Raw genomic sequence first — 27637 nt, forward strand, 5'->3', positions numbered from 1 at the left:
GAATTATCAACCTCTAATGAGTATAAGCATGTAATGAGTGTTGCTTCTTACATCAATCATCAACTCTTATGATAATTTTATAAATATGATACAATATGAGAATGATATAGTAGATCTTAAACAAATTAAGGAAGCTTTAGTGTCTTATGCTTTTAGAGAAAAAAATAAATTTAGAAATATAGAAAGTAATAGCTGCTAAAAGTGAAAGTCTACTAGGATGATTTTCTAACAATGATAGATCTATACTATAGATGATGCCAATACTATAGATGTAAAAAATAACATAAAGAAGATATTAGTGAGTGCTCTCTTAAGATAGATAATGATGAAGATGTACTCGTAATCTCCAAAAACATCAATATATTTTTCTACAATAGTAAATATTTAAATTTTGCTCATTTTTGTCATGAATGTGCTAAAAAAAATTAAGATTCACTAAATAATAAGTTGAATTTGAGTATTGACTCTCTCCAAAATTATGCAGCATCATTGATTCAATTCCAATTATATATGGTACATTAGTGAGTCTATCATAATCTAAGTGTTAAATCATAAATTGATTTGGTTTTTGTAGTTTTAACTTAATTTTCAATATTTTCTTTCTTCGGGAGGACTCGGATACTAAGATTCTCTTATAACACTAGCTTCAAGAATCTTAAAATATTTATTCATCCTAATGATATCTTCCGTTATAAGTATTTTATCTATTTTTGTATCTCCTAAAAAGATAATATTTTTCTTTCAAGCTCCTTTCAATCTTCTTTACTCATTCTTGTTGAACTCTAATGATCGAAACTTTTGAGCTCTAATATCACTTAGAAGAGAGAAAATAATTTAAAACAAAAAAGAAATCTTAAATAAAACTCAATATCACTTTCCACATATATTCATATTGAAAATCAAATTCTTCACTATACAAGAAAAATCAATATACAGAATTACTCTCTTTAGTTAAATAAAACTCGAAACTTCTTGTACATCCTATTATATAAATACGAAGAACTCTTCTCTCAATCTTTTTTAATCCACTAAAGATAAATTATAAGAGCATCCAAAGTATCTTCATAATTCACTTGAAGAACTCTCTTCAAAACATGAAGAACTCTCACTCTCTCCAAAATATCTTCAAAATATTTTGAAGAAATTGTAAGAACATCCAAAATATCTTCAAAACATGAAGACCTCTTACTCTCTCCAAAACATTTAGTTTCTTGGTGTATTTATAGGAATAAATCATAATTCACTTAGGATTTTCTCTTAAAATATTTACCAATGTAATATCAAAACTTATCATGGTGAAACTTATTCCTACTCGAAATGGAAAATCTCAATAAAAAATAAAATATATTAGATAACATCTTTGTTACATTCCTATTATACTTGAAATAAGTTAAAAAAATATTAGATTCGTTTGCTATTGTAGTTTTTAAATTTCATTTGAAACTAACGCCATAAAATTTGTGATAAGGATGATCTCGTTCTAAATAAATTATTTAATATTCTAGATGAGATAGAGAGTTTGAATAAAATATAACCTTTGTCTCTCCTAAAATCAAAAATATTTTTGGAAAGTAATCATAACACACAGGACCAAATTGAAGGATTTACTTTCACATGACTTCAAACTTGTAACTTTATTTTTGATAAAATATTTTTACCTAATGAAAATGAGATAGTTATAAGATACTTGATTATTATACATATTCAAAAAAAAGTTTGGAGTGGTTGTTCAATATAGAAAAACATATTTAGCACACGAAATTATAGTGAATCAAGTTTATGAAAAATACTTTGATAGATTATACACTAAGTTAATACCTTTCTTGGGTGAGTTGAAAAGTTATGACTATCAAATGGAAGATTATTTGATTATTACATATGATGCATATTTTTGTTGGGTGTTTTTTTTTGGATATTTTCATATGCCTGTGTAGTTTTATATAGTGCATTTCATCTAATTGTCAATCTAAATGTAGCACATCTATATAATAAATACCCTAGTATTTTGATGATGTAACTTGTATTGATGGTACTAATAAGCTATTTTGTGATGCATTTGGAGTAGTAGAGATTGAGGGAAGAAACTTAAGGGGATTATTTTTTAAAATTGAGAAAATATATTGGTGTGCATTGTCAATCTTTTGTTTTGTTAATGATAAGATCACTAATTTTTGAAGTTTTATTTCTAGTTGCACATCATGATTGTTGTATAATCCATCTTTCAAAAATTAGTGATACAGAAGTGATTTTTTTTTTTTATTGCCGCTACAGCATATACTGAGTTCTGATCGCAAAAATTGATAAAAAGGTGTGTCAAAAGCTATCACTGAATTTTTGAATTAATTTATATACAAATACTTTTCACACCAAAGACCTTTTTTTTATATATTAACTAGGCTATATCGAATCTATCTGATGTCTCAGAGCCCAACAAATACGAGTGAAACAAGAGTGCTTTGGTTAAAGTTTTACCGATGGTTAATTCTCAATGGTGCCAAGTCGAAGGAATAATTGGATAGTCATAGACCGCTTTTTTAAGCCTTCTTGACACCGCCACTACAAGGTCCTTACGACACTATTATAAGTAAGAGAGTACAAGGTAGGTGTTGTTGTAGGGACTTGATGACATTGTTGTAGGGACTCTATACAAGTGTATAGAGAGAGAGTTTCACTCGAAGGTGCTACCGTGATCAAATTTTAAATTTAAACATAATTATTTTTTACTAATAAAAATTTAAAAATAAATATTCAACATTTTAAATTGGTTGATATTATTTTATCAATAAATTAAATACATATTAAATATAAAATTAATTTAAAAATATATAAATTTTAAATTTAAAAAATTTACCTTATGTGAATTACTCATCTCCTTTTAAAGAAAAGAGATTTATCTCTCTCATTCTTCATCAAGCTATAATAGAAGCACGAACGATAAATTATATGAAGAGTTAAGTTCCTATACCTTTCCTAAATAAATAAATAAATATTTTTTTTCTATTTCTTCAAGTGCCTAAAATTTTATTTTGGATTAAAATATGTTATAATTATCCATGCTATTTATAGTTTTTAAAAAAATTTATCCTATATGCATGATGCTAATTGTAATACTTTCTATTAGATTTATATAATAGTTAATTAAATATATTATTTTCTCCCTTATGTAATTTGATTTTTTTTATCTATTACTATTTATTATTTTTTAATTACTCAATACTAATGATTAGATATTTTGATTATAATTTTATAGTACTATAATTCGGAATTAAGAAAATTAATTAATATTTAAGTTAAGATCATTGGCCAGTAAGCTAAGCTCAGCCCACAAGTTAGGCTTAGCCCGCAAGCTAGGCCACAGCCCGTAGACTAGGCCCAACTAGTAGGCTAAGCCCAATCAACTTGGTGTTATGATTATTTTTTATAGAAAGGATTAAAAAAATTAGGAAAAAGTTATATATATATATATGATAACTAAAGAGATAACTCATGGATATAGCTTAGAATTCCTAGAAAAAACAATTATTAGTGAAAGTCTACAAATTAAGATTTAATATATATATCTTAATACTATCTATTGGGATTTATATTAAAGTTACTAGTACCATAGTATAAAGAGAGACATAACATAATTTATTTCTAAGTGTTTAATTTGGTTGAAGGTATAAAATCAAATATCTATGAGAATATTATAGAAAATTATAGAAGATTTCTATTCCAAAATGGAAGTGAGAGCAAGTCAATATAAATTTTATGACAAAACTACATAAGAGTACAAAAGAATATGATAGAATATGGATAGTAGTAAATAGGCTCACTAAATTTGCTCACTTTATTCTTGTTAATAAGAAGTATCCGTCAGATAAACTAACAAATTTATATATTATGTAGATTATTTGATATCATAGGGTGCTAATTAGTATTATGTCTGATAGAGATTTAAGATTCACCTCTAAGCTTTGAGAAAATCTATAAAAATCCATGAGCATATAGTTAAATTTAGTATAGCTTTTTATCTCCAAACAGTTAATTAATCTAAGAGAATAATATAAACTCTTAAATATCTCTTAAGAGCTTGTGTCTTAGACTTTGGTAGAAGTTAGGATATATATTTATACATAATTGAATTTGCTTACAATAATAATTATCTCTCTAATATACAAATAGCCCCATTAGAAGCTCTTTATGGAAGAAAGTGTAAGTTACCTATGTATTAGGATGAGGTGGGAGAATGAAGATTTTTGTGACCTTAATTGATTCAAAATTATGCTGATAATGTTTGAAAATATACTAGATATCATTAATAGGCTAAAGTAATCAGAAAAGTTATACAGATTAAAAGAGATCTAAAGTTCAAAGTTGGTGATCACTTCTTAAATGTGTTACCAACCAAGAGAGTTACGAGGTTTAACCAAATGAAAAGTTAGTCTATAAATTCATTAGCTCATTTGAGATCTTATAGAAAATTAGACTTATAACATAAAGATTAGTATTGTTCTTAATTTTAGCTAACATTTATGATGTATTCCACATTTTTATATACCAAAAGGTATATCTGGGATTTATCCCATGTTATCTTTTAGTGGACTATATAATTAAGAGATGATGTCACTTTCATAGAGTAATCAATCCAGATCTTTGAAAGGAAATAATATGTTTTGAGAAAGAAATTTATACCCTTAGTAAAGATCCGTTTGACAATACCATTTATACTATGAGATAACTTAGGAAAGAAAAAAAAATTGTGAGAGAGTATCTTCATCTAGTTCACGAGGTAAGTCAAATTTAAAGATCAAATTTCCTTTAGAACATTAGAAATATAATCAAATCCCTTAATTTAAGCATAATTATTTGATTTTATTTCTTGCTAATAAAATTTTAAAAAATAAATATTCAACATTCTAAGTTTGATGATATTATTATTGTCAATAAATTAAATTAAAATAAAGAATAAATAAATATAAAAATATAAAAAATATTATCTTATGTGGAGGGGTCACCTCCTCCTATTTAAGGGGAGAGATTTTTTATTCACGGAGCTAAGTCTAGCAACGAGAATGAGAAATTGTATCTTGTTGAGGACAAGTAGGTTTGTTCAATTTTTTTTTTCTATTCCTTCAAATATTTATAATTTTATTTTTGATTAAAACATATTATAATTATCTATGCTATTTATATATTTTTAAATTATTATCTTATATGCATGATGCTAGTTATAATACTTGATTTTTATTAGATTTATATAATTATTAATTAAAAATATTATTTTCTTTCATATATAATATTATCTTTTTAATCTATTATTATTTATTATGTTTTCATAACTCAATGCTAATGATTAGATTTTTTTATTATAATTTCATAATACCATAATTTAAAATTAAAAGAATTAATTAAGATTTAAATTAAAATCAATAAGTAGGCTAAGCCCAGTAGGTAGGCTAGGCTACGCCATATCCCATAAACTAGGCTCAACCAATAGGTTAGGCTTTAATCCACAAACTAGCTTAACCTAATCCAATACATGTAGTCATGTGTCGAGCACATGATTAAATCATGGGCTATTAGCTAGCTTAGCCTTTCATGGTGCATGCACACTCCTGATGCTATGTAATATAGTCCATTGTTCTTACTTTACTTGATTTGGATCCAAATGATCGAATCAAATTAAAATTTTGATTTAAAGTGATTCCCGATTTGACTTATTTAAGTTTATTTAACTTAAATTGAACTCAATCTATTTTAAATTATAATAGTCTAAGATACATCAAGATCGATTAAATGAGGATCATAGACTAGTTTAATTAGGTTTTAATTAAATAAAGTTTAATTGGACTAATTGAGTTAGGATTCAAGTCAATTAAGAACTAATTGATATTAATGATGCTTGAAAGACAAATTAAGATATTTTATTTTTTTTATCCGGATATGGACATAATTAGTATGAGATTATTTTATTTCTTTGTAGACGACAAGTAAGATAATTTTCTTTGAGGATTAGTGAGTTGTTAGACTTGGTGGTCAGTGGGTAAAGAATATTATTCTATTTATTATTGGGTGTATGATTTGAATTTATTTTTATTTATTGTTAAGAGAATATAAACTAGATTGATTTTTAAATAAATATTTATTTTACAGTTAATCTCCTACTTAGCTACAATAGAATAGATTCAAATGATCAAACCTTCTTTTATCGTTAATGCTAAGTAGAGCTAATTGGATTTTATTTTTGAGTTGACATTAATATGTTTCTCAATAAAACGTAAGATTATTTTTGACTTATATTTTGATAAATAAATAAATTATAATAAATATTTATAATTATATATATATATTAATAAAATAATGTTTGTTTGACTCTTAACGTACCTATGGAAAGATATTATAATTATGTGAAAAGAAAATTTTAGGATGTAACAATTGCTATAGGGTCTTAGATTTTACTGGAGATTCCAATGAAACTAGAGAGAAGTATAACCCAACAGGGGTTTCCCCAACGCGATTTGACCGGAAAGACTTCAATGCTTCATTAGGAGTTACATCCAATGGGGCTCCAGGGTTACACTCATATATAGTATATAACATAATAAAGGCCTTCAATGATGTTTTAATTGAATTGCTTGAAATTAAATCGTTTCCATTTCAATCGGTTCTTCAAAACCCTCATCAAATTCATAGATTTTTTAACCATTTACAAAGAAAAAATCACCTCATGGTAATTCAGGAGCATCATTTGGAAACAAATAAATATTTCTTTTATAAATTATTATTTTTAATGAAACTCTCATCTCAATCCAAAAATACCATCATATATTATTTTTTTATTTACTATCAACAACAGCAAAAAAAAAAAGATAATTACAAAGATGGGATATACATCGAGACAATATATTAAATGGCTAAAAATCATATGCATGAAAATTTTGTATTAAATAGATCGGAATGTTAATATGAATGCATGGGGTTATTAAAAAAGTATAATAAAAATTATTTATATTCATGAATAGTTCGATATAATTTTAATAGAAATTACAAAAATTATTTGTTATTATGGAACATATCTAATGTATTAGGATCGATTGAGGTGTTCTATCGAAAGTTTCAGTTGTGTTTTCATTGGAAACTTAGTCATGGAGAGGATAACCTAAAAAGTAATCTATTAATCTTGACTTAAATATTATATATATAATGCAAAATATGAAAAATAAAAGGAACGCGAGTTTTAAAATAGCGTATATTTCCCTTCAAATTATAGTATTTTATGCATATCTTTTTAGTACAGATCTTTCCTAGCTAACATATGTTTGCATATTGCTCATATAATATAATTTTAATATCAATGATTAACTAAACTTAAAAATATAAACATTTTAAACATAAAAATATATTTATTCCTTTGAGCAATTATTTGATTTTTTAAATGTATAAGATAGTCATGGACTCTAATCAGACACCTATCACTTTTGTAACAATTATTTTAAATTAACTGTAATGATATATCTATACCATTTTAAAAACTTTTATTGGGATATATGTTAGACTTAAATTTTAAAGTTAACAGTATGTAAAATTAGAGTTTTTTGAGTTGAACCGTAAATATTGTCTTATAAATTTTACTCATGATTATAATTGAAATAGTATTTACAAAAACAATCAAATGAGTCAATCAATAAATAGTAAATCCAATGAGATACTCACAAACTTGTGGGTTTTGTATCCTAATTTTAATTTTAGGGGGATAAAAATTGGAGATATATAGAATTTATTTTTTCTTGAGATCATATCTCCGTTCCCATATTCCCTACAGGGATTTCAAATGACAATTGTTCTATAGCCATAAGTGACAAAATTTAATTGGATTAGATTGTTTCTTTAACTAAATTGGCCCAGTGTTTAATCAAACTGTTTACAATGCTTTTAAATAGGGACAAAAAAACTATTACCAGATAATGTTCATTTTTTATTATCATTTTTCTACAATAAATGAACACAAACATGAAACTTTGGTTGGTTCTTTAGCCACATTGGTCCGATGTTTAATCGAACCAATTACTATGCTTTTAAATAATAAATATGTTGAAAAAACACTACAACCGGGTGATGTTCATATTTTTTTCTTTTATTGTATTCTCCAACAAAAATCAAACCAAAGAATTATAAGACTTTTCGAAATATATAAACATAAATTTAAGGCCTAATGGGGAAAAAGAGGAGTTGTTGTCTTTTATTTTGAAATATGTCAAAATCTTCATGATTTACAAATCACTTTATGAAACTTTAAAACCTCTAACAAGTTTGGTTATAATTTTTTTGAATAGAATTATAATTTTTTTTAATAACTAAAGTCTATAAGTATATTAAAAATTTATGACTATATAATATTTTATATGTGTTCTTTCGATATATGAAAATATAAATATTATGATATTTTAAAGATATATAGATCTAAATTTGATACGGTGTGAAAAATAAGTATTTCTCATCTTTTGTTTTGAGATATATAAAAACCTTGTATATATACGAATAATACGTGTGGGTTATAAAGACTAAAGGGTTGGTCGTCGTTTGCAGAGGTGGAATAGCCATGGCTGGGTTGGGTTCCTCAAGCTCGGAGATGGATCTCGACCGCCTCAACATCGAGGAGTACCTCACCGTGGAATCGATCCGGGAGTCCCCCAGGAAGCTCCATTTGTATGTATTCTTGGTTTCCCTTCCTTTGTTTCTTGGTTTCATCTTTTCGGATTTTTACGAGCTATAATTCTTGATCGAGCCCTAATTGTATTTTGTTCAGGAGGGACCTTCTCGACATTTCCCCTACGCTTAAAGAAGCTGCCGGTGCCATTGTTGATGTGAGTTCGCCTTTCTCTATCTGTATAGATATATCTAACTCTCTATTTAACATCTGTTGTGTTGATTTGAGTGTTTGTAACGAAAGAGGGATTAACGGGATTTGGTGGTCATCATGAAACTAATTGGTGACGTAATTTTCAAATACCTCTTCTTAGAGCTGGACTTAAGGAATTAGGATCAGATTAGGTTAAAATAACCCTAAAGAGCTGATGTATATTTCAACACTCTATAAATATAGAGCAATTCTTTTGGTTCTTCGGAAGAAAAACTTCTGTTCATTCTTAAAAAATAGCTTTGTGATGCCTCCATAAAAATGTAGTTATGGATGGGTAATCATGAAATAATAGTATCGGAAGAAGTATACTCTATCCTTCATCTTCCTGGAGAAAGTGTGTTGTTGGAGCCTTTAGTCTCAGCTTGTTCCGTTTAATGTTTGTTTCCTTTTTTCCCCAAAAATCCTTTTATTTTCTTTGTCTAGTATCATTAGGGAAACTAGACATATAATATATTGCAAGAGTCTAAACTGATGGTGGAAAAGAGTCACCAATCATGCATGATCCTCAAGAGCTAATGCTATCTCTTTCATTCAGTCATCTGAATCTTACAAATTAGGATGTTCTTTGAAGTTCAAATATTCAATATTGAGTGTTGGCTAGCAAGGTTGAGTCTTGATTTCTTTCTTAGGCTAGAGGAGAAAAGAACATTTAGAGACATAGTCGGATAATATTCTTATGCTATTATATTTAAATTTGGGGCTACCACTTGACTTAGAATAACTTGTTGTTGTCTGATTATACGGTTTGCTTGGTAAAGAAAATTGAGAGCTTGATACCCTTGTTGAGACTTTTCTTTCTCATGATAATAGCTGGATTTATTGACTTAAAATGTATCCTTTATGTAATATTTGACCCATCTTTCCGCTGTGACTTACTTTATGTTCTCTAACAAAATTCATTTTCTGGGGCACAGGACTCCTTCACCCGCTGCTTTAAATCAAATCCTCCAGAACCCTGGAATTGGAATGTCTATTTGTTCCCTCTATGGTGCTTGGGAGTAGTTATTAGATATGGGATTCTTTTTCCATTAAGGTGTGAATTACTTTATCTTTTTAACTAGTAGTCAGTGATAGATGTAAATAGTTTATCTAGATGCTTTAAGAGAATATTTAAATTTAGAACATGATTTATTTATTTCTTTACTTTATATCTAAATGTCTTTGTAACTTACTTGAGAAAGTCTCTTTGTTTTAGATCTTGCTATTGTCTATTGATGTTACAAATAGTGCATAATGGACCACTAATACAAATACATAGTATATATTATAAAAGAGGTGATTAATTTACTATTAACATACCAAATGCCAAATATTCATATAGGTCACACAAGTTTTGTGTACATATAGGTTTATGTAAAGTGGATTAAATATCAAAAAGCAAAATATAACATCATTCACATTGTACCATATTAAAGTATCAAAATATCAAAATATCAGTGTGTGACATGGTCATCTACAGTTCACTGTATCATCTGAAGAAATTGAGAATTATAAAACTAGAACCTATCTGTTTTATGAAAATAATGCAAAAGATGATTGATCAGAATTGACTGATGATGACCAAAATTTGAAAGTTTGGGGTTGGCAGTTGGCAATATGACAAGCATTGGCTGGCCCAGAAAATAGTTTCAGAATCACAAATAAAAAATAATTATAAAATACAAAAAAGAAAGAGATAGCAATAGAAAATAAGATATGGAACTCATGACATGATTTATATTAGGAAATAGTGATCTCATGAGTTCTGGTTTTTATTTTCTATTATATAATATTGTATTATACACATATATGAATTCTACTTGTGTTATTTGTTATTTTTAGAATATTTATATTTTATGTAGCTAATCATGTTATGACTCTATAACATATTATTTTCATTGATTATTACATGTATGAAAAAGATGAAAAAGGGATTATGATAAAATGAAAAGAAAAAACAGTTGATATGTCCAAAACTAAACATTTGATGGTTCATTGCCTGCAATCACTTGGACCACTTGAATGCAATCTAAACCTTTATTTACATCTGAATATGATGATAGCAAACCCTATTATGATGATGGCTCTATGTTGACAGTGTACCTAGATTTAGGATCACTAACTCATTTAGCAATGACAGGTTCTAATTTTTTTGAGTCAAAGCAATGAATAAGCAAAAGAGTGATGGCAGTAAAGATTTTTCAAGTTGTTACTTCTGCTGTGCCAGCAAGAACTTCTGTTGAGAAGGGCCTAATCTTAATATGAAAAAACCAAACAATGAGAAATGCTTTTCATCTTAAACTGACACTATTCAAGGTGCATTAAGTATTACACTTAATTTCTCTAGGTGGTAGGGTTAGTGTAGCATTAAGTATTGTTGCTTTTACCTCATGCAACTTGTTAAATATCTTGCTTTGAATTAATGAATTGCATCTTCTTTGAACAAGGTTTACTTTTCTTGTTCTCTTCTGCTCCTTGAGAGAAAATTTTTGATTATCTCTAAAGACTTTCTATATGTAGCTATTCGAACTTTGAAGTCATCAATTCTAAAAATTTATGGTGCAATGCATTTACATTGTAACGAATTAGGCCCTCTTCTGCAGCTTTACTTTCAGTTCATTCGGTGATAGATTCTGATATATAAGGAGCTTTTTTGACTCTCTCTTTCTCTACATGTTTGTTGTAGAGTTACAATCTTGGCTGCAGGATGGATAGTATTTTTCTCAGCCTTTTTGCCGGTGCATTTCCTTTTAGGAGATCATAATAAGTTGCGGCAAAAAGTAGAGGTAAATATCTTCTAGTAGTCTATTGTAGTAATTTGGCAATTTGATCTTCTACTGTAGATTTTAATTTTAATTTCTTCTTGTTGATGGTTGGTTTTAGTTAATTTCATGACATGCCTATCATGCCTTGTATGTTTTCAAGATCCATCTTCAAATGCTCCGCAAAGCTAAAAGTTGAATAATTAATTTTGCACTTTCAATTTCATGAGTTTCCAATTAAAGTTCTCTCTTTCTCTTTCAAGTATTATCTTCTTGATGGTGTAGTTAAAATGTTCTATAGTAATTGCTTATCTGATATTTTGATATTTGACTTATGCACAATTCTTGCTTGCCTAGTGTGGAAAAGAATGAGCTGGGATCACATAATAAAGTTAATGATTATGACTTTGATACAATTGACAACTCAACTGGCATTTTGCAAGGCAAAATGACCAATTAATTAATTGACAAGATTGTGAGATGAACAAGGGTGACTGCTCAGCTATTTGAATGAATCATTTGGAAAGTTCTGCAATATAAAAAGTTCATTATTTTCTTCCGTTAAAGTGGTCCTAGTAGGTCTCACTACCATAAACTAATGATTTTCAAGGAGAACATTGGACATGATTGTTCTTGTATTGTTCTTGTTGATGAATAATAGGATGTGTTTCGTAGATGTAGTGAGACTTATAGGTAAGGTCAACATGTTTACGTTCTCATTTTCATTAGTTGTTTTTAGTTGCGTATGATGAGTACACTGATTAAATACGAGGTGGTTAAGATGTAATATGGAACAAGTAGTTAGATATGCGTAAACAACAGAAAAATACCAATGGTACTCGCACAAACGAAAAAAAACTTTAAATTAAAACTTGATGAGAGTAAGTATCAATGATTGCCCTCATCGGGCTTGGTACATACCAACACATGGTACACCAATTTGTACCAAAGAATTAAAGAGGAAGAAGAAGGAGAAGAGGAAGGAATAAGAAGGGAGAAGAGAAAGGAGGATGAAGTGGAAGGATGAAGAGGAGGCAACAGAGGAAGAGGAGGAAAAATAAGGGATTGAAAGGAAGAAGGGGGCAGAGAAAGAAGGAGGACGAAGAGGAAGAAAGAAGAGGAGGCAGTGGAGGAAGAAGAGGAGTAGGAGAAGAAGAGCATGCACGGTGGGTGGCAGCGGACAATAGCAGGAAAGTTCCTTGCTGATTAAGAGGTAGGAGCGCGCGATAGGCAGTGGGTGTCGAGGGCTCGTGACTTGTGATTAAGCCATTAAGGTTATAGTTCTTTTTTTTTATATATGGATTAGACTAGACCAATGAAATGGGTCGATCATTCACCCCCATACTAGTACGTGTCGATGGAGTTCCCTAGCAAGCATCATGTAGACATCAAATAGTAAGTACTAGATTGGAGTAACAACATTGACTCTTTAGCTCTTAGTTTTCCCTTGGATGCAAAGGTTGAATTTCATGCCATTTTCATCTTTCTACAATTGGTCTCTCTCAAGTTCTGGTGGTTCACTTTTATTTTCCTTTTAAGTCTAGGCATTGTTGAAAAAAGTTTATTCTAGCCTAGCCTGGATTTTCCATTGAGTTTGCCAACATCTTGAACTTCATTATGATTTTTTAGTTATTTTCTTTTTTCTAGTTAGGGATTTTCCTGTTATTGCAATGGGGATTTCATATTTGGTTAAGTATTTCAATCCCAATATGAGGACCTTGTACATGCCACCACCCAGGAATATTCAGTGCAATGGTCCAGGTAGTGTATTGGCTATGAAGAATAAACAACATAAGAAAGGCCAAAATAGAGTTAAGACAATAGATTGGGGACCATATCTAGTTTCCTTCTCTTGCTTCTCCTCAATGTTGCTGCCCTAAAGCTCCCATGTGAGGGAGCTCAAGGCCTGTTCCCTCAATTTTTAACGTGTGACTTTTTGAGCGGTTACATGAGAAGACTTGCAACTTCAGATCTGTTTTGCAGGGTCAGGTCATTTTGATTCAACACGTTTTGGCTTAAATGAGTCAGATCTTGTAAGTGTGCCTAAATGAGCAAATTTTAGGGACTCCAACCACTTCAGTTTCCGTGCCATTTAATATAATGTTTAACAATAACAGCCAAGAAATGGTACTCTGATAAAGATGTTTTAATGATCAGATATCAACCTTCAGGCTTGATAAAGGTTCACTGGTTATTTTATTTTATTTTTTAGCTTTATGAGTATAGTGGTCATAGGGATATATTCTAATATCTGTATTGTGCTTTATTAATTGTATGCAGAGGAAACTGGTTGAGATGATATGCAGTGTGTTTGTTGCCTCATGGACAGGAGTGATCAAATACCATGGTCCTCGTCCCAGCATACGACCTCAACAGGTTCTCGATATTCATACAGATCTTAGATATGATAGCTACTTAATCTTAATTTTCTCTGAGATTAAGCAAAATTCATTTAACAGGTATTTGTTGCCAACCACACTTCTATGATTGACTTCATCATCTTAGAACAAATGACAGCATTTGCTGTTATCATGCAAAAACATCCTGGTTGGGTTGGTAAGAGCCTACATTTATCTAATTATGGATTCCTTAAGTAGATTCTTTCAATTTTCCTTACTGGTTCTCTGATTAACATCAAATGCTTTATTTTATGCTGTAGGATTTATCCAGAAGACCATTTTAGAAAGTGTAGGCTGTATTTGGTTTAACCGTACAGAATCCAAGGACCGGGAAATTGTTGCCAGAAAGTAATAGTTGCCTTCTTTTGATATAAAGTTCGATCTTTCTTTACTGTTTGTAGCCATAGTCTTGATGTCTTTTATCTGGGTTTCTAGGTTAAGAGAACATACACAAGGAGTTGACAAGAATCCTGTTCTGATATTTCCTGAAGGAACTTGTGTAAACAATCATTACACTGTTATGTTCAAGAAGGTCCATACCCAACAATTCCCATTATCATTATGCTTAGATGAATATGATGACTTCTTGCTGAGATACTATTACTGGATTAGTTTAGATATACAACAAGCAAAAGACAAGTTTCCATTTATAATGCAAACATTTATGCCCTTTCATGTTGGATGTTGATGAGTAGCCAAAACACCTATATTCTCTTACAAGCTCAGGTTTGTCATGTTCATTTTCGGTCCCAAAGAAGATAATTATATCTCCTGTGGCAGTATATACACATCACTCTTAAATTATAGTTTCTATTCCAGTATTCACTATACTTTTCTATTATATGTGCTGCCTTTAAATTTGTTGTACCCATGATTCCAGAAAGAGGTTCTGTGTTTCAATAAATAGGCGTGATCATGATTTTTGTAACTAAATCATGAACCATCTTGTCAACCAAATTGAACATTTGGCTCAGTAAACTCTTGACCCATAACTGAACCTCTTGGATCGGGTGGTTACACCAGCTAACCAATCTTTGGCGGATGGGGCTTTGAGGGAATGAGGGCAGGGGATTGGATCAAAACAACAAACATAAACAGAAGAAGAGATAGGACAAACCTACTAACCTAGCTCCATTCTTACTGTCTACTGTCTGATGTCGGGCTGGCATGGTGCCACCATAGTTTACAGTATTGGCTAATTCTGATATGATTCATCTTATTTGTACTTGAATCATTCAAGGCTGATCCAATTTCCATTTAATTTCTTAACCATATAGTTGTATATTATGAGGAAATGACTATAATCATTCTAACCCAATTTGTATTGGTCTCATTGCTAATTTTAGCCAATTTCACAGTTTTAAAAGAAGAATGAGAAGATGGGAGTAGGAATGAATGGATGAGGGGAAAGTGACATGAAGGACAAAAGAATTTATGACTATAACTATGAAATAGAAGAGGAGACACTGTCATTATTTGCTTACTACTGTGGCTGTCACATTGTCCAGCTACCATACCATCATGTAAAACAAAAAGAAAAAGGTATAGTAGAGAGGAATGTGCACAAAGAATAGTTCTTTACCCCCTGAGTAATCGAAATCTATCCCAAATATTTTTGTTTGTTTGTTTGCAATACCCTACTCTTCAGATAATTGATAGAGAAGATGGGGCTACAATGGGGTGTCTTTGTTGCTAAGTTTTATATCTTCTGTAGGATGTATATTTAGTTAGTAATACTAGAATATTTGTTACTATAAGAATATTTTGTAGGATCTCTTGTTACAGGAGATGGAGCTGCAATGTGTCCTATTTTGTACAATATGATTATTATTATTTTGTTGTTAATGAATTATTCTATATTAAATTTCATAACCATTTTTCAGCCTCGTTTGTATTTTGTATTTCAGTTATAAATTTTTAGATAAGATAGATATAAAAAATTAGGATAAGAATATTTTAGTATATAATGTTTTCATTTTCTCAAATCTTATTTAATATGTTTTTGCAATTTTGTAAAATTTACCAGATTTTTTAAATTGTTAATATTTGCTTCGCTGATTTTGATCCTGCCAAGACAATCGACGACCCTGCTGATCTCAGTCATGGCCTAGACAATACCAATCTTAATAAACTTTTAGACAAGATAGATATAAGAAAATAGGATAAGAATATTTTAGTATATAATGTTTTCATTTTCTCAAATCTTATTTAATATGTTTTTACAATCTTGTAAATTTTACCCAATTTCTTTAATTTTTAATATTTGCTTTGCCGATTTTGATTCTGCCAATACAATCTGATGACCCTGCTAATCTTAGTCACGACCTAGACAATACTAATCTTAATATCTATACCCACCTTTTTTTCCAAGAAAAAAAATATGTATTAATTCAGAAACCTAACACCTACAATACCTTGCTTATCAGAGCACAAAAGGTCTGCTAACTCAGGATGGCAGTTACCTACTGGGAGTTGATCATATTTAGATGCTTTTGCATGTGCAGCCAACCAATGTGCACATCTATTCCCTTCCCTAGATATATGAGCAATTTTTACAGCCTGAAACTTCTCAAAAAGATAAAAAGTGTTCCTTGCACAGTTGACAAGACACCATGGTGGTGATTCCTCCTTTAGGATCTTGACCAAAGTGACAGTGTCAGTTTCAATCTCCAGCAGTCGGATTCCTTCCTTCAACGCATAAACAACTCCCTCTTGGATTGCCTTCAGCTCATTGTATTGGCAACTTTCACCCTCCATCCATTTTGCACCTTGCCGATAGACAAAAAGCATCACTAGTACGCAAAAGAAACCCAATACCTCCAATGTTAGTTCTTTGATTAAATGCATCATCAGTGTTAAGCTTCATACCCATCTTATGAACTATGGCTGCCACCACATCTGCTAGCACTACCACTTATAAGCTTAAGTAGCTTTCTCTTCCAACTTACCCCAGTTTACTAAAGAAGCCCAAGCAAGGAAGTTTGAGTTTAGGTTTGGGAAATGAGTGGAGAAAATTGGGGAAAAAAGATGGGACATGAAAACTTGATACTATAAATATAAAGCAAGATATAATGCATAAAAAATGCAACATATATAATATACAGTTTGATTTCATAAATTTGAAATGAATTGTAAACCATATTTTCAAGATTTTTTCAAACAAGAACCATTTCTCTAGAAGATCCAAACCTCCTTCTATGGGTTGCTGCAGTGTAGTTTGATGGTCAGTACCAGCGAGCAAATTCTCCTACTCATGGAATATAAATTTAAATATAACACAAAATTAAAAAGAAGATGTGTATGGAAGCTAGTGAGAAAGAAAACAAACAATAATACAAAATTGGAGAAAACAAAAATAGAAAGGAAGAAAGAAAAGAAACAGAAGAGAATGATGATTTGAAATGTGAAAACCTAGTTGTTTTATCCTTTGTGTTTTAACTTTTCAATGGAGTGAAAGCTTCTCTTTTGGTTGGCCCCTTTCGTCTTCTTAAAAAATGGTATTCTTGACCATTTCAAATATAGCATTACTAGTAAGTGAGGTCAACCTTTTAGGGATTTGGCTTTTTTAAGAAGCTCACAAATTGCATTAGGGCATGCCTCCTAATACCCTTGATGGAGCTGATTTCTCATAGCTGACAGCCTCAGGAAGCCCCATGTCTTACTGCATTATAGCACACTTTTGACAACACTAGGACATATATAATGAATGTATTTTGGCCAGTGGGATTCAGAGTTAGAATTGATCTTTGATTCAGATATTTAGGCATAATGGACTAATTGCAAAATTTGCAACTGAACAGAAAATTGAGTTTAAACAATTTGCAGTTTCCTTCAATATTAGGACCATATATCTTGAATTTATTCTCGTTGTCCACTATGTACAGCATGGTTCGCCTTACTATCCATATCGGTGTACCGATCGGCTGTTGATATGGTACATACGGAATCATACTGTGTACCAACACATAGTATGGTGGGGGCATACTAACAAACTGTTATGTACCCCCCTCATACCATTTCTCTGTTGGACCAGTATGTATCGCTCATACTAGGCGATAAGTCATAGTATGGCAAACCTGCATGTGAATCCATTATGCTCCAAGATGGACTTGATTTTACATAATCTTTTCTGTGGATCAATGTGTTTGTTATTTGGATGTGCAACTTAGCAGTTTTAAAGAGAATGGAGGAGCAGTGAGCATTATGTGGATAAGTTGCTGGTGTAGTTACGAATAATCTGTTCCATGTATAGTAGAATACTATATTTACTGTCATCAGAACTTCGGTAGTCATTTTATTCAGTAAGAGATATACTACTTGATATTTAAGATTAAATCAGTTTTAGAATGTTGGCTTTCCAAACCAACTGATAAGCTCTTTAGAAAGGTAGTCAATGTTGCAATGTTAGATTGTGTTGGTAAACCATAGTCTGGAACAACAGTGTTCACTAATTAAGCATAACCATTCCTTAGCATTTGAGTGTTCTTTTCAGTTTATCTGAGCAACATCTGTTTACTGGTAGCTTCAATATGGATGCCACATTGATGTAATCTACTGATTTGTTGTGCCAAGCATACTTTTTTTTTTTAATCTTCATCTTACAGACAATCTTATTTATGAATTTAATTTTAGAGAAGCTCACCTTTCTTTGTAATATATGCAGGGTGCTTTTGAACTTGGTTGTGCTGTTTGCCCTGTAGCAATAAAGTACAACAAGATTTTTGTGGATGCTTTCTGGAACAGTAAAAAGTAAGTACCTTACTGGTGACAACACTTAGATGAGGCATCACATGTTTGAAAATCATGGATGGCACCAAGCATTGGTTGTTTCAGTCGTTGTTGAAATAGACACACTGAAGTATGTGAAATGATAATATAGAAATTAAGTTGCAAATGTTAAGCATTAGTTTGCAACAATCTCTGATGAGTTAGGACCTAGGTGGTGACCTCATTAGCTTTTTTATTGAACCAAGAACTTTGCATTCACTAAAGCGAAAGAATGCATGATATTGTATGATAGACCATGTCTACATCATCAAACTATGTCTTGGACCTTATTTGTAAACTAATAATAACTAATTTACTTGAAAGTTTAGCTTGTCAGGAATAAAATAAAATTTCTATTTTCAGACATCCAATCAAGATTTTAGCACAGTGAAAGAATAGTTCATTATCACATCATGAGATTTGGTTCTGATTGTCAGTAAAAAGAAAGCAATACATAGCACTACAATGTATCAACATATTTCAGCCTATTTCCATGATTGAAGACGATGCATGAAAACTTCAACAAAGTAGAAAGAAGTATAAATAATTTCCACCTTTCTCAAAAATCCCAAAAGAGATGACTTTATGGTTGAGATTCCTTGTTTTCTTGAATGTCTTAGCACATATATTAACTCATGTAAATGTGGCTAATGGAGAATTCCTGAACTTCATTATTCTTTTGCATGGGCTTACTGGCCCAACTGAATGCATTTCATTGGAGCAAAATTTTATCATATTACCAATGAAATACTGGACTGAGTGATTTGATAATATGGTTGCTGGTCTCTGTTTATGGGCCATTATCATGTGGATAGTATAACTCTCTCGCCTGTGCATAATGTTCATCTCTTTTAGGTTTAGATCAACTCAAAATAAGCCCTAAAACTATAATTCTTTCTCACAGCTATGGTGGATGACATGATTTCAATTCTCTAAGTTGACTTTGGATAACTTTTTTTGGTTGGTGATTTATGGTCAAAATAAATGTGAAGGTGGACCTTTATCAAATTTACATTGGAATATTCACTACTTTTTTGACTTGATATATTGACAAACACCTGCATATTTCCAGAGTACAATGGACCAGGATGTCTCCTGAAATTTACATGCTTCCTTGACACTTAATAGGTGGCGGTCTAACGATAGTTCATGCAGTGTGTATGAATTGGTGCATGCAAGGTAGTGGTGAGAATTATTCTTAAACTTGTAATTGGGAATATCATATCACTTTCGGAACTGACTTATTTAGTTGATATGATAATTGGAAGGAGAATAACATAATTTGTGCTAAAGGAACAAAATGGGTTAATAAAAATATATTTGATTTAATTGTCCCATTGTGAATTTTGAACATAACAAAAAACAAACATTTTAGAAGTTTTTGATAAATTTAGAAGAATATAATCTAGTGGTTAAAAACACTGACTATAGAATAATATTGATAAGAACTAATATGAGAGGGGATGCATAATAATTAATATTATAATTTTATATGTTTCTCAAGTCAGATTAGCTATACAAATAAAATGAAAGTTTATGAAGATGTGACTGGAAGAGCTTTTTAGCAAAAATATTTTTAGTAGAAGATTAGGATAATGGAATAACTAAAAATGTACTGAGTTAAGAGAATAGTGGGAGATTATGGATGGGAAAAGGAATGACAGAAGAGATATGACTCTAGGTTTATCATATCTCATGGCCTTGCAATTGCCAATATACACTTATGGGAAATAAATGAGCATCTAATATTGTATAAAAACAGTGAAAATTTATTGAACTCAAACTCCACTTTCATTTGCAGACCCACTTGCATGATACAAATCCTTATCTTGAAACTGCTTATGCTGCTTCCTTTGGCACTGCTGACTTCCTTTCAACAGCTATTGTACTAACCCATAAGAACACTTTACTTGCTAACACCATGAACACAGGACTTACTTCTGACTTATACTATTTAAGCTAATGCGCAACATTTCCTTCAAAGAACTCGAATAAGCGTTAGCGAGTTCCCTCTCCCTATGCCAACAAAGACAAATGAAACTCATTCACTTGAAGACCCACTTGTTGCCAATACGAATGAAACTCAAACAGAACCACTTGCAGCACTTGCAGCTTCTCTTGTTGAATCCTGAGTTGAATTGCCTGGAAAGCAGGATTTTGCACAGAGCTCAATTGAAATGGAACTGACCCTTAAGCGCAACTATATTACTTCTCAGTCAAGTATCAAGTCTCCTATCAAGTGTAACATTGAAAGAAGCTCCTTAAGTATCTTTTCTTGGTCTTGTATCCATAGAAGCAGTTGATGCTATAATTGGTGCTTGCTGTCTTCCCGTTACTCTATGCTGTCCCTGCTATAATTGGTGTTTGGAGCTTGCTAACTAGCAAGGGTGAATTCAGACCTCGCTGAAGAATGGAATAGAGTTAAGACACACATAGCTTCCCTTTTGTGTCTGGTCAACTTTCATTGAATTCTTAGTGAGGGTTTACTTCACACTTTCCCCACTTATGTGTAGCTCTACGTCGTAGCTCTGTTAGTGAAATAACCTTCAAAGGAACTATCAAGCTCAAGCGGGTTTGTTGTAGAAAGCAAGGTTTGATGTATCGAAGCATACTGCTTAGTATGAGTGGTACGTACTGGTCCGATAGAGGATTGGTATGGGTGGTACATCGGTGCACCTTAATATACTATGTGTTGGTATGTTCGGTACAATTCAGTACAACTTGGTATGTACTATACCGATAGCTGATCGGTACACCGGTACAGACCAGTAATGCAAACCATGGTAGAAAGAAGCCTTGACAAGTGGATCTACTTCCTTTCCCAACATGCCTAAGGACCAAATTACCCTAAGACTCCAATAAGTTGTTTGTAAGTTAATGGACCTTTCTGTTGCTAGCAGTAAACATAGACTTCCATGACAAACTTGCAAAGTATTGCCAAAATAAGTGTGAGTATATGACTAGATTGATAGTGTTGGATTGGCTGCATAGTTATGCTTTACTATTTTCTACTACTTTCACATGTTTTCTATTTGCTGTCGTAAGGTAGTTTGATGGAATTGAGAACTTATGAAGCATCAAAGTTTCATCTTGAAACTATTAAAGTTGACAAATCAAACAAATTATAACTATCACAAACCTGATTGCTATCTTAGCATCTGCAGTCATTAATTTGATCATCCTAATAACTGGTTAGAAGTTAACACCATATGGGGGTTGCTTACAGGCTGGTAGATGAATTGCTGGTATTACCTCTGATAGACAGTGGGAATTTAGAATCCATGATCACGTGGTAACGAGACTCAAGAGGGTTCAGGAAATCTTGTAAATTTTTCTTGTGAGCACATAGTTGTTTTGTCAATAAGTATACAATTGGAAATCCTAGCTGATCCTTTGTCGAATTGTCCATTCATCTGATTTTAAATTGATATTTAATGTATAGTAAGGAAACATGACCAATACTGCTCTAGATTATCCGACTGAGATATCGACCAGATTGGAGTTGACCTATTTTTCAAGCCTAGAACTGCAGATGAAATATCAAATTATATAATTTCAGGCCTATTGAACTTGAGATTAATATAAATCATCATATTTACAAATAATTAAATTCTCAAATTGCATTTAACAATAAATTGTTTGTTGACAATCTTTGAGGGAATTCTTCAGACCTAATCATTGATTAATCACTTTTAAGTTTCAAATTGGTCCATTTACCTGCTCTTGAAAACTATAGTAAGAGTTTTAGTGGTGAGTTAAGAATCACAGCTGAAGAATCAAACCTGTTTTATAGCAATAGAAACATGCATGATGCAACTATGACACATTATAGTTTTCTGAAGACCAAACCTGTTCATTCCATAGCTTCCTGAATATTGATTTGGATGTGGAAAGTAGAAGAATACGTGCATTGGAATATTCATGATTGCAAGTAATGTACTTGCCATTGTATATCAATGCCAGTATTTTTTTTTTAATTGGAAGAAATTTTTCATGACGCTCATATGTGAATTTGAACCTCAGACCTATCACTTGTGGAACACAGATGCATTAACCAATCGGATATCTCAAAAAAGACTATCAATGACAGTATTTAGTGATTTTCATTATACATTATTTTTCATTGCTGTTATAACCAGCTTTGCTGGACGTACTTTCTCAGTAATAACCCAATTACATAAGTCACCTACATGAGGACTTTGAGGTAGATAAGACAAGTACACACAAATAATTTGGTATTTTACGTTTTATAGATTTTGGAATTTTGAGGTAGGATTTAGTGTGATTATGCATATTGACAGACTATTGTTTGACTGCCTCCTTTCCTATGCTCTCCTCATCTTCTCATTTCATTATCTTTAATTTTAATTTTCTACTTTCTTTACCTGTTGGTGCTAAATTATGAATCCTAAATTATTCTCTCATTTAAACTCATTTGATAGTCACAGCCAGCAGGAAGACTTTATGCATCATAAGTTGATCTCCATAGTGTTTTGTGGCCCTGACATAAGTTGAGCACCATAATATGATATTATAAAATGATTGCTCTTAGTAATCATATATAATGTTAATTGATCCCCATCAAGGATCCAGAACAATAATATAAATTTTCTTCTTCTTTGCAAATCTTTGAGCTGAACATATATTTGTGTAGAATAGGAGTTGTTTCCAATTGATCATCTTAAGCTGGAAGAAGAACCACATTAGTAAGATATGTTTCTTGTCGGAGACAGGTATTTACAAGGCAATCTTTCTTTAAAATTAATATTTCCTGGGAGATGATGGAAGCACATGTTGATCAACTTTTTCTTCTCATTAAAATTTTAGTGTTAAAGAGAATTATGGTTAGTTTGATAGTGTTATAAGGCCCATGATGATTTTGTCAGCTAATATTTTTCACATGCATTCTCTCTTTTTGACAATTAGAGGTCACAGATGACTATTGGCTTTTAAGTCATGAAAGTCATTGCATACTTCATCTGTATCTGCAGTACCTCATTGCTATCTTACTGTTGTTTGGCAGACAATCTTTTACAATGCACTTAGTACAGCTTATGACATCATGGGCTGTAGTTTGTGATGTATGGTACCTGGAACCTCAGTATATAAGATCTGGAGAGACACCTATTGAGTTTGCTGAAAGGTAAAATTGCTATAATGCTTCACAATATACCCCATTGTTAGCAGATAATAGTTTGCTCTGATAGTTCTGTCTTCTATATGGTCATGCCATGTAGGGTTCGAGACATGATCTCTGTTCGGGCTGGTCTTAAAAAGGTCCCTTGGGATGGTTATTTGAAATACTTCCGCCCCAGTCCCAAGCTTATAGAACGGAAGTATGCAATATGTTGACCTCTTCAGTTTCTTTCCATGCATTTGATTCTGTGTAAACTGTCTTGATGCGTATAACATGCTGCATTTCCTAATGTTTAGATGATCATGCTTTCACTTTATCAGATGTAGTTTCTACTGTACCGTCCTTTAGTTATCATATTGAGTCAAATATTGAAATGAAGGTTTCTGCTATTGGGGTAGGATTGAACATATAAAATGTAACTTTAGCAATATCAAGAGTCAAAGGTACAAGTGAACTAAATGGATGAAATTTTGAAAGGTAAAGGTAATCTATATTTTGGATCTATTGTTCAACATGGGAAGGCGATTGAACATATTTTTAAAATATAATTAAAGTCGGAGGTTGAAGTGGAAAGAATCTTTTCTAGTATAGTAGTATTACTCCAGGTTTGACATTTCGATTACCAGACATAATCATTCATGGTTAGATCAATACAAGTCCACTCTATGCCGATGTCCTGGTACATGATACGCCAGTACATATTATGGTACAAGCAGGGCAGAGAGAGGGAGGAGAGTAGAAGAAGAAGAAATGAGAACAAGAGGCATGTAAGAAGAGAAGGGGAGGAGTAGGTGACAGCAGAGGAGAAGAATGCCACATGGATTGGTGGACTATCGGCACTAGGTAGCATGACGAAGGTGACAAAGAGGAGTCAATTTGGGGTATCAATGCTCCTATTAAAAAGAAACTAAAAAAAGAATCAAGTTTATCGATCTCTCGTAGACAGACTATAAGGCTGTTACTGATCTACAGGGGCAATTCACCTTTCACATCCGACTATAAATACTAGTGGGTGTAGTCTGGAAAAATAGAGTTCCTTGGTATTATTGTACTTGATTGAAAAAAAAAGATTATAAGATGACTTAAGGGCTAAGGACACTTGATGGATTAGAATGTCTATCAAATAGAAAATAGTATTTCTAAAAATGTTTGATATGGCTTAGATGAAAATGTTAAAATGAATGGGGTTATTGGTAAAATATATTAATAAGAAAAGCCTGTATCTATCAACATATATGATTACTGTTAATTGAGTATAAAACAAGAAAAATTGTTTATGGTGGCCACAGAGGAGCCTAGTTACAAGGTTTGCAATTTCGTTTAGCAGGCCTGTGGTGGTCTATGATTAGACCAGTATGCATTCCGTCCATTCCCCATGTGACAGGGAGGGAGAGGTGGGAAGGAAGAAGGAAGAGAAAGATGAAGGAAGAGGAGGCCATGGTGGAGGTAATTTAGCAGGTGTCAGGGACAACTTGCAAGGAGAGGACGCGCATGTGCGATGTAGCCATAGTGCAGGGTTAAAAGAACAAAAAGACTATATACATATAGTGAATTGGACAGAACCACCTCGTTTGGGTTGGTCTACGTATCAGTTGGCGGTCGAGCCGCTAAAAATTGGCTGAACCATCCTGAACCAATCAGCTTGGCAACCCATGCCTAGTAATGCTAGGTGACTCAATTTCATTTATCTGGTAATTTGATGAACAATACCACTAACAATGGAGCATAGTGGTGGGAAAAAAAATCCATGTAGCAGATCCCAAGCAATTGGGATTTTGGCTTAAAGGTCTTACATGTAAAACTAATGGTGTGGTCTTTACAGATTGAGTCTCTGGCTGAGCAAAGCATAAAAGTATAACTAGCTGTATGTTAAGAAGAAACTGACAATTTATATAAAATAAATAAATTCATGTATATATACTATGGTGCTACCAATGAATCAGTCATTTTAAGGAAATAATTCTAGCCTAAACTCATGTTGGAGCAATGCCCCCAAAAATAACTGTAGAAATAACCACAGTAAGACGTCACAGTCAGCCATGTATGGCAGAATGCATATGCAGCATGTGGACATATAATGTTTTGCCTTCAGTGTATATTGTAAGATTAAGAACAATGTGTTTAAGAATCGAATCAGAAGTATATGAATGAAGTTTAGATTATACAAGGGTAGTAGTAACTATGCTCAGTTGGAGATTCCTTCTAATTAAAGCATGAAATTTCCACTAGTTTTATGCACATCAAATTCTCCACTGGGAAGTTGGTAAACCATCTAGAGACATGCTTTGTGATTACAAAGACTAGGAAACTAATGCTCAATTAGGAAGAAGAAAGTAGCATACGAAGCTGCATATTTCATCTGTGCAGTAATGCTTTTGTAGTTGTAGTTGTTGCCCTGACATTATACACTTCCAGTCATATTAGTCATATGATTGCATTTGCATATATTGCCACATGAACCACATTGAGCACACTTGCTGGTTAATCTATAAATGATGTGCTATTCATAGATCAAAATATTTTGGAGCTTTTCGCTGCGTGACTCTTGTAGAAATGAGAAGTGGATAGAAATTTAAAAAAGTGCAGATGGGTCCAGTCTTGTTTGAGACTTATGGTACCTTCATTCTTAATTGTTATTTTCCTCTTTCTAAAAATTACTATACGCTTAATTTTCAGGCAACAAATCTTTGCAGAGTCAGTCTTGCAGCGATTGGAGGAAAAATGAAAAGCTTTCTTTGTTTCTCTCCGAGCTTCTATATTGAGGCTTTCTTCTTTGGTAGATTTCAAATTTCATCAGATACAAGCAAGTAGTATCTTTGAATGGAGCTTATTTGAGAGGGCCGGCATTTAGTATTCTGAATAATATAAAAGGGAATCATGACCTTGTGATAGCCGCTGTTATTGGTTGGTATGATTTATGGAATCATCCATCAGTTTTGTTTTAAATCTGGGTTTGCAGGAGTCCTATTTCCTTCGGAGTCTTTGCTTAAATTTTCAAGTCAAATCTGATACCAGGTTGTGTAAATCTGATTTCCTTTAAAGTCTGTGCTGAACTGATCTGCTTGTAAATTGTTCAGACTCCTACATTACAAACTTGGTTGACAGAGCTCATATATTTGGCTTGGCAGATCAGAGGCGACTTCTCTGAAACTTAAGGAGCAACTCATTCAAGTTGGTTGATTTGGTTCAGAAAGAAGGAAAGAAGAAGAAAAAAAGGGCTGTGGTAATATGCACAAGAAAAATCCATACTGCGAGTTACGTGATCTCCATTCTTTCATGCGGCGGGTGGTCCCTGACGTTAAGATTCTTTGAATTGTCAACAAGAATGCAGTTGGGATGTCTGCTTGAGGCAGCCTCAAATTCATGTGTTTAAGAATCACAAAAACCAAATCACAAGAACCCCTTCCTTTGTGCCATTGGTATTAATTGCTTTAAATTTTCTAACTACAACATTTCTAGCTATCGATCTAACGCACGATCACATCATCATAAAAATTATTATTTATTATTATTATTATTATCATCACATCATCATCATCATCATTATAGCGTGCGTGGTAGTTACCCCTATGCATGTAGTGATAGCTTAACCAACTAGGCTGTAAATCTAACATGGTTGTTGCTTCTCGCCCCCTGTAAGTAGGCCGAGACAAGACAGCAATCAAGGATCCATCATGCTGAAGTATCAACC

General features: G+C 32.0%; 1 protein-coding gene across 2 annotated transcripts; it reads left to right on the forward strand.

The window, feature by feature from the left end:
* The first annotated feature begins 8533 nt into the window (after positions 1-8533).
* LOC135638934 (glycerol-3-phosphate acyltransferase 9-like) lies at positions 8534-27362 on the forward strand. Of its 2 annotated transcripts, XR_010496793.1 has the most exons (13): positions 8534-8688; positions 8789-8846; positions 9817-9935; positions 11568-11667; positions 13924-14019; positions 14103-14199; positions 14303-14390; positions 14478-14574; positions 18706-18791; positions 23833-23952; positions 24047-24145; positions 26623-26961; positions 27075-27362. XR_010496793.1 is itself a non-coding variant. In XM_065152537.1 (12 exons), the coding sequence occupies exons 1-12, from the start codon at positions 8582-8584 to the stop codon at positions 26669-26671; spliced, it is 1116 nt and encodes a 371-aa protein (XP_065008609.1). In that variant the 5' UTR covers positions 8534-8581; the 3' UTR covers positions 26672-27057. The 2 variants fall into 2 exon arrangements, 1 of the variants encoding a protein (XP_065008609.1); XM_065152537.1 differs by lacking the exon at positions 27075-27362 and having other exon boundaries at positions 26623-27057.
* Positions 27363-27637: the final 275 nt, after the last annotated feature.

The sequence above is a fragment of the Musa acuminata genome, chromosome BXJ3-5 (genome assembly GCF_036884655.1).
Source record: "Musa acuminata AAA Group cultivar baxijiao chromosome BXJ3-5, Cavendish_Baxijiao_AAA, whole genome shotgun sequence".
Classification (NCBI taxonomy): Eukaryota; Viridiplantae; Streptophyta; class Magnoliopsida; order Zingiberales; family Musaceae; genus Musa; species Musa acuminata.

Bases quoted from the DNA above. Each gene is read 5' to 3' on its own strand.
- LOC135638934 (XM_065152537.1), top strand. From the start codon at position 8,582: ATGGCTGGGTTGGGTTCCTCAAGCTCGGAGATGGATCTCGACCGCCTC. The intron at 23,953-24,046 runs GTAAAATTGCTA...CATGCCATGTAG, and splicing joins CCTATTGAGTTTGCTGAAAG to GGTTCGAGACATGATCTCTG. The intron at 24,146-26,622 runs GTATGCAATATG...CTTAATTTTCAG, and splicing joins CCCAAGCTTATAGAACGGAA to GCAACAAATCTTTGCAGAGT.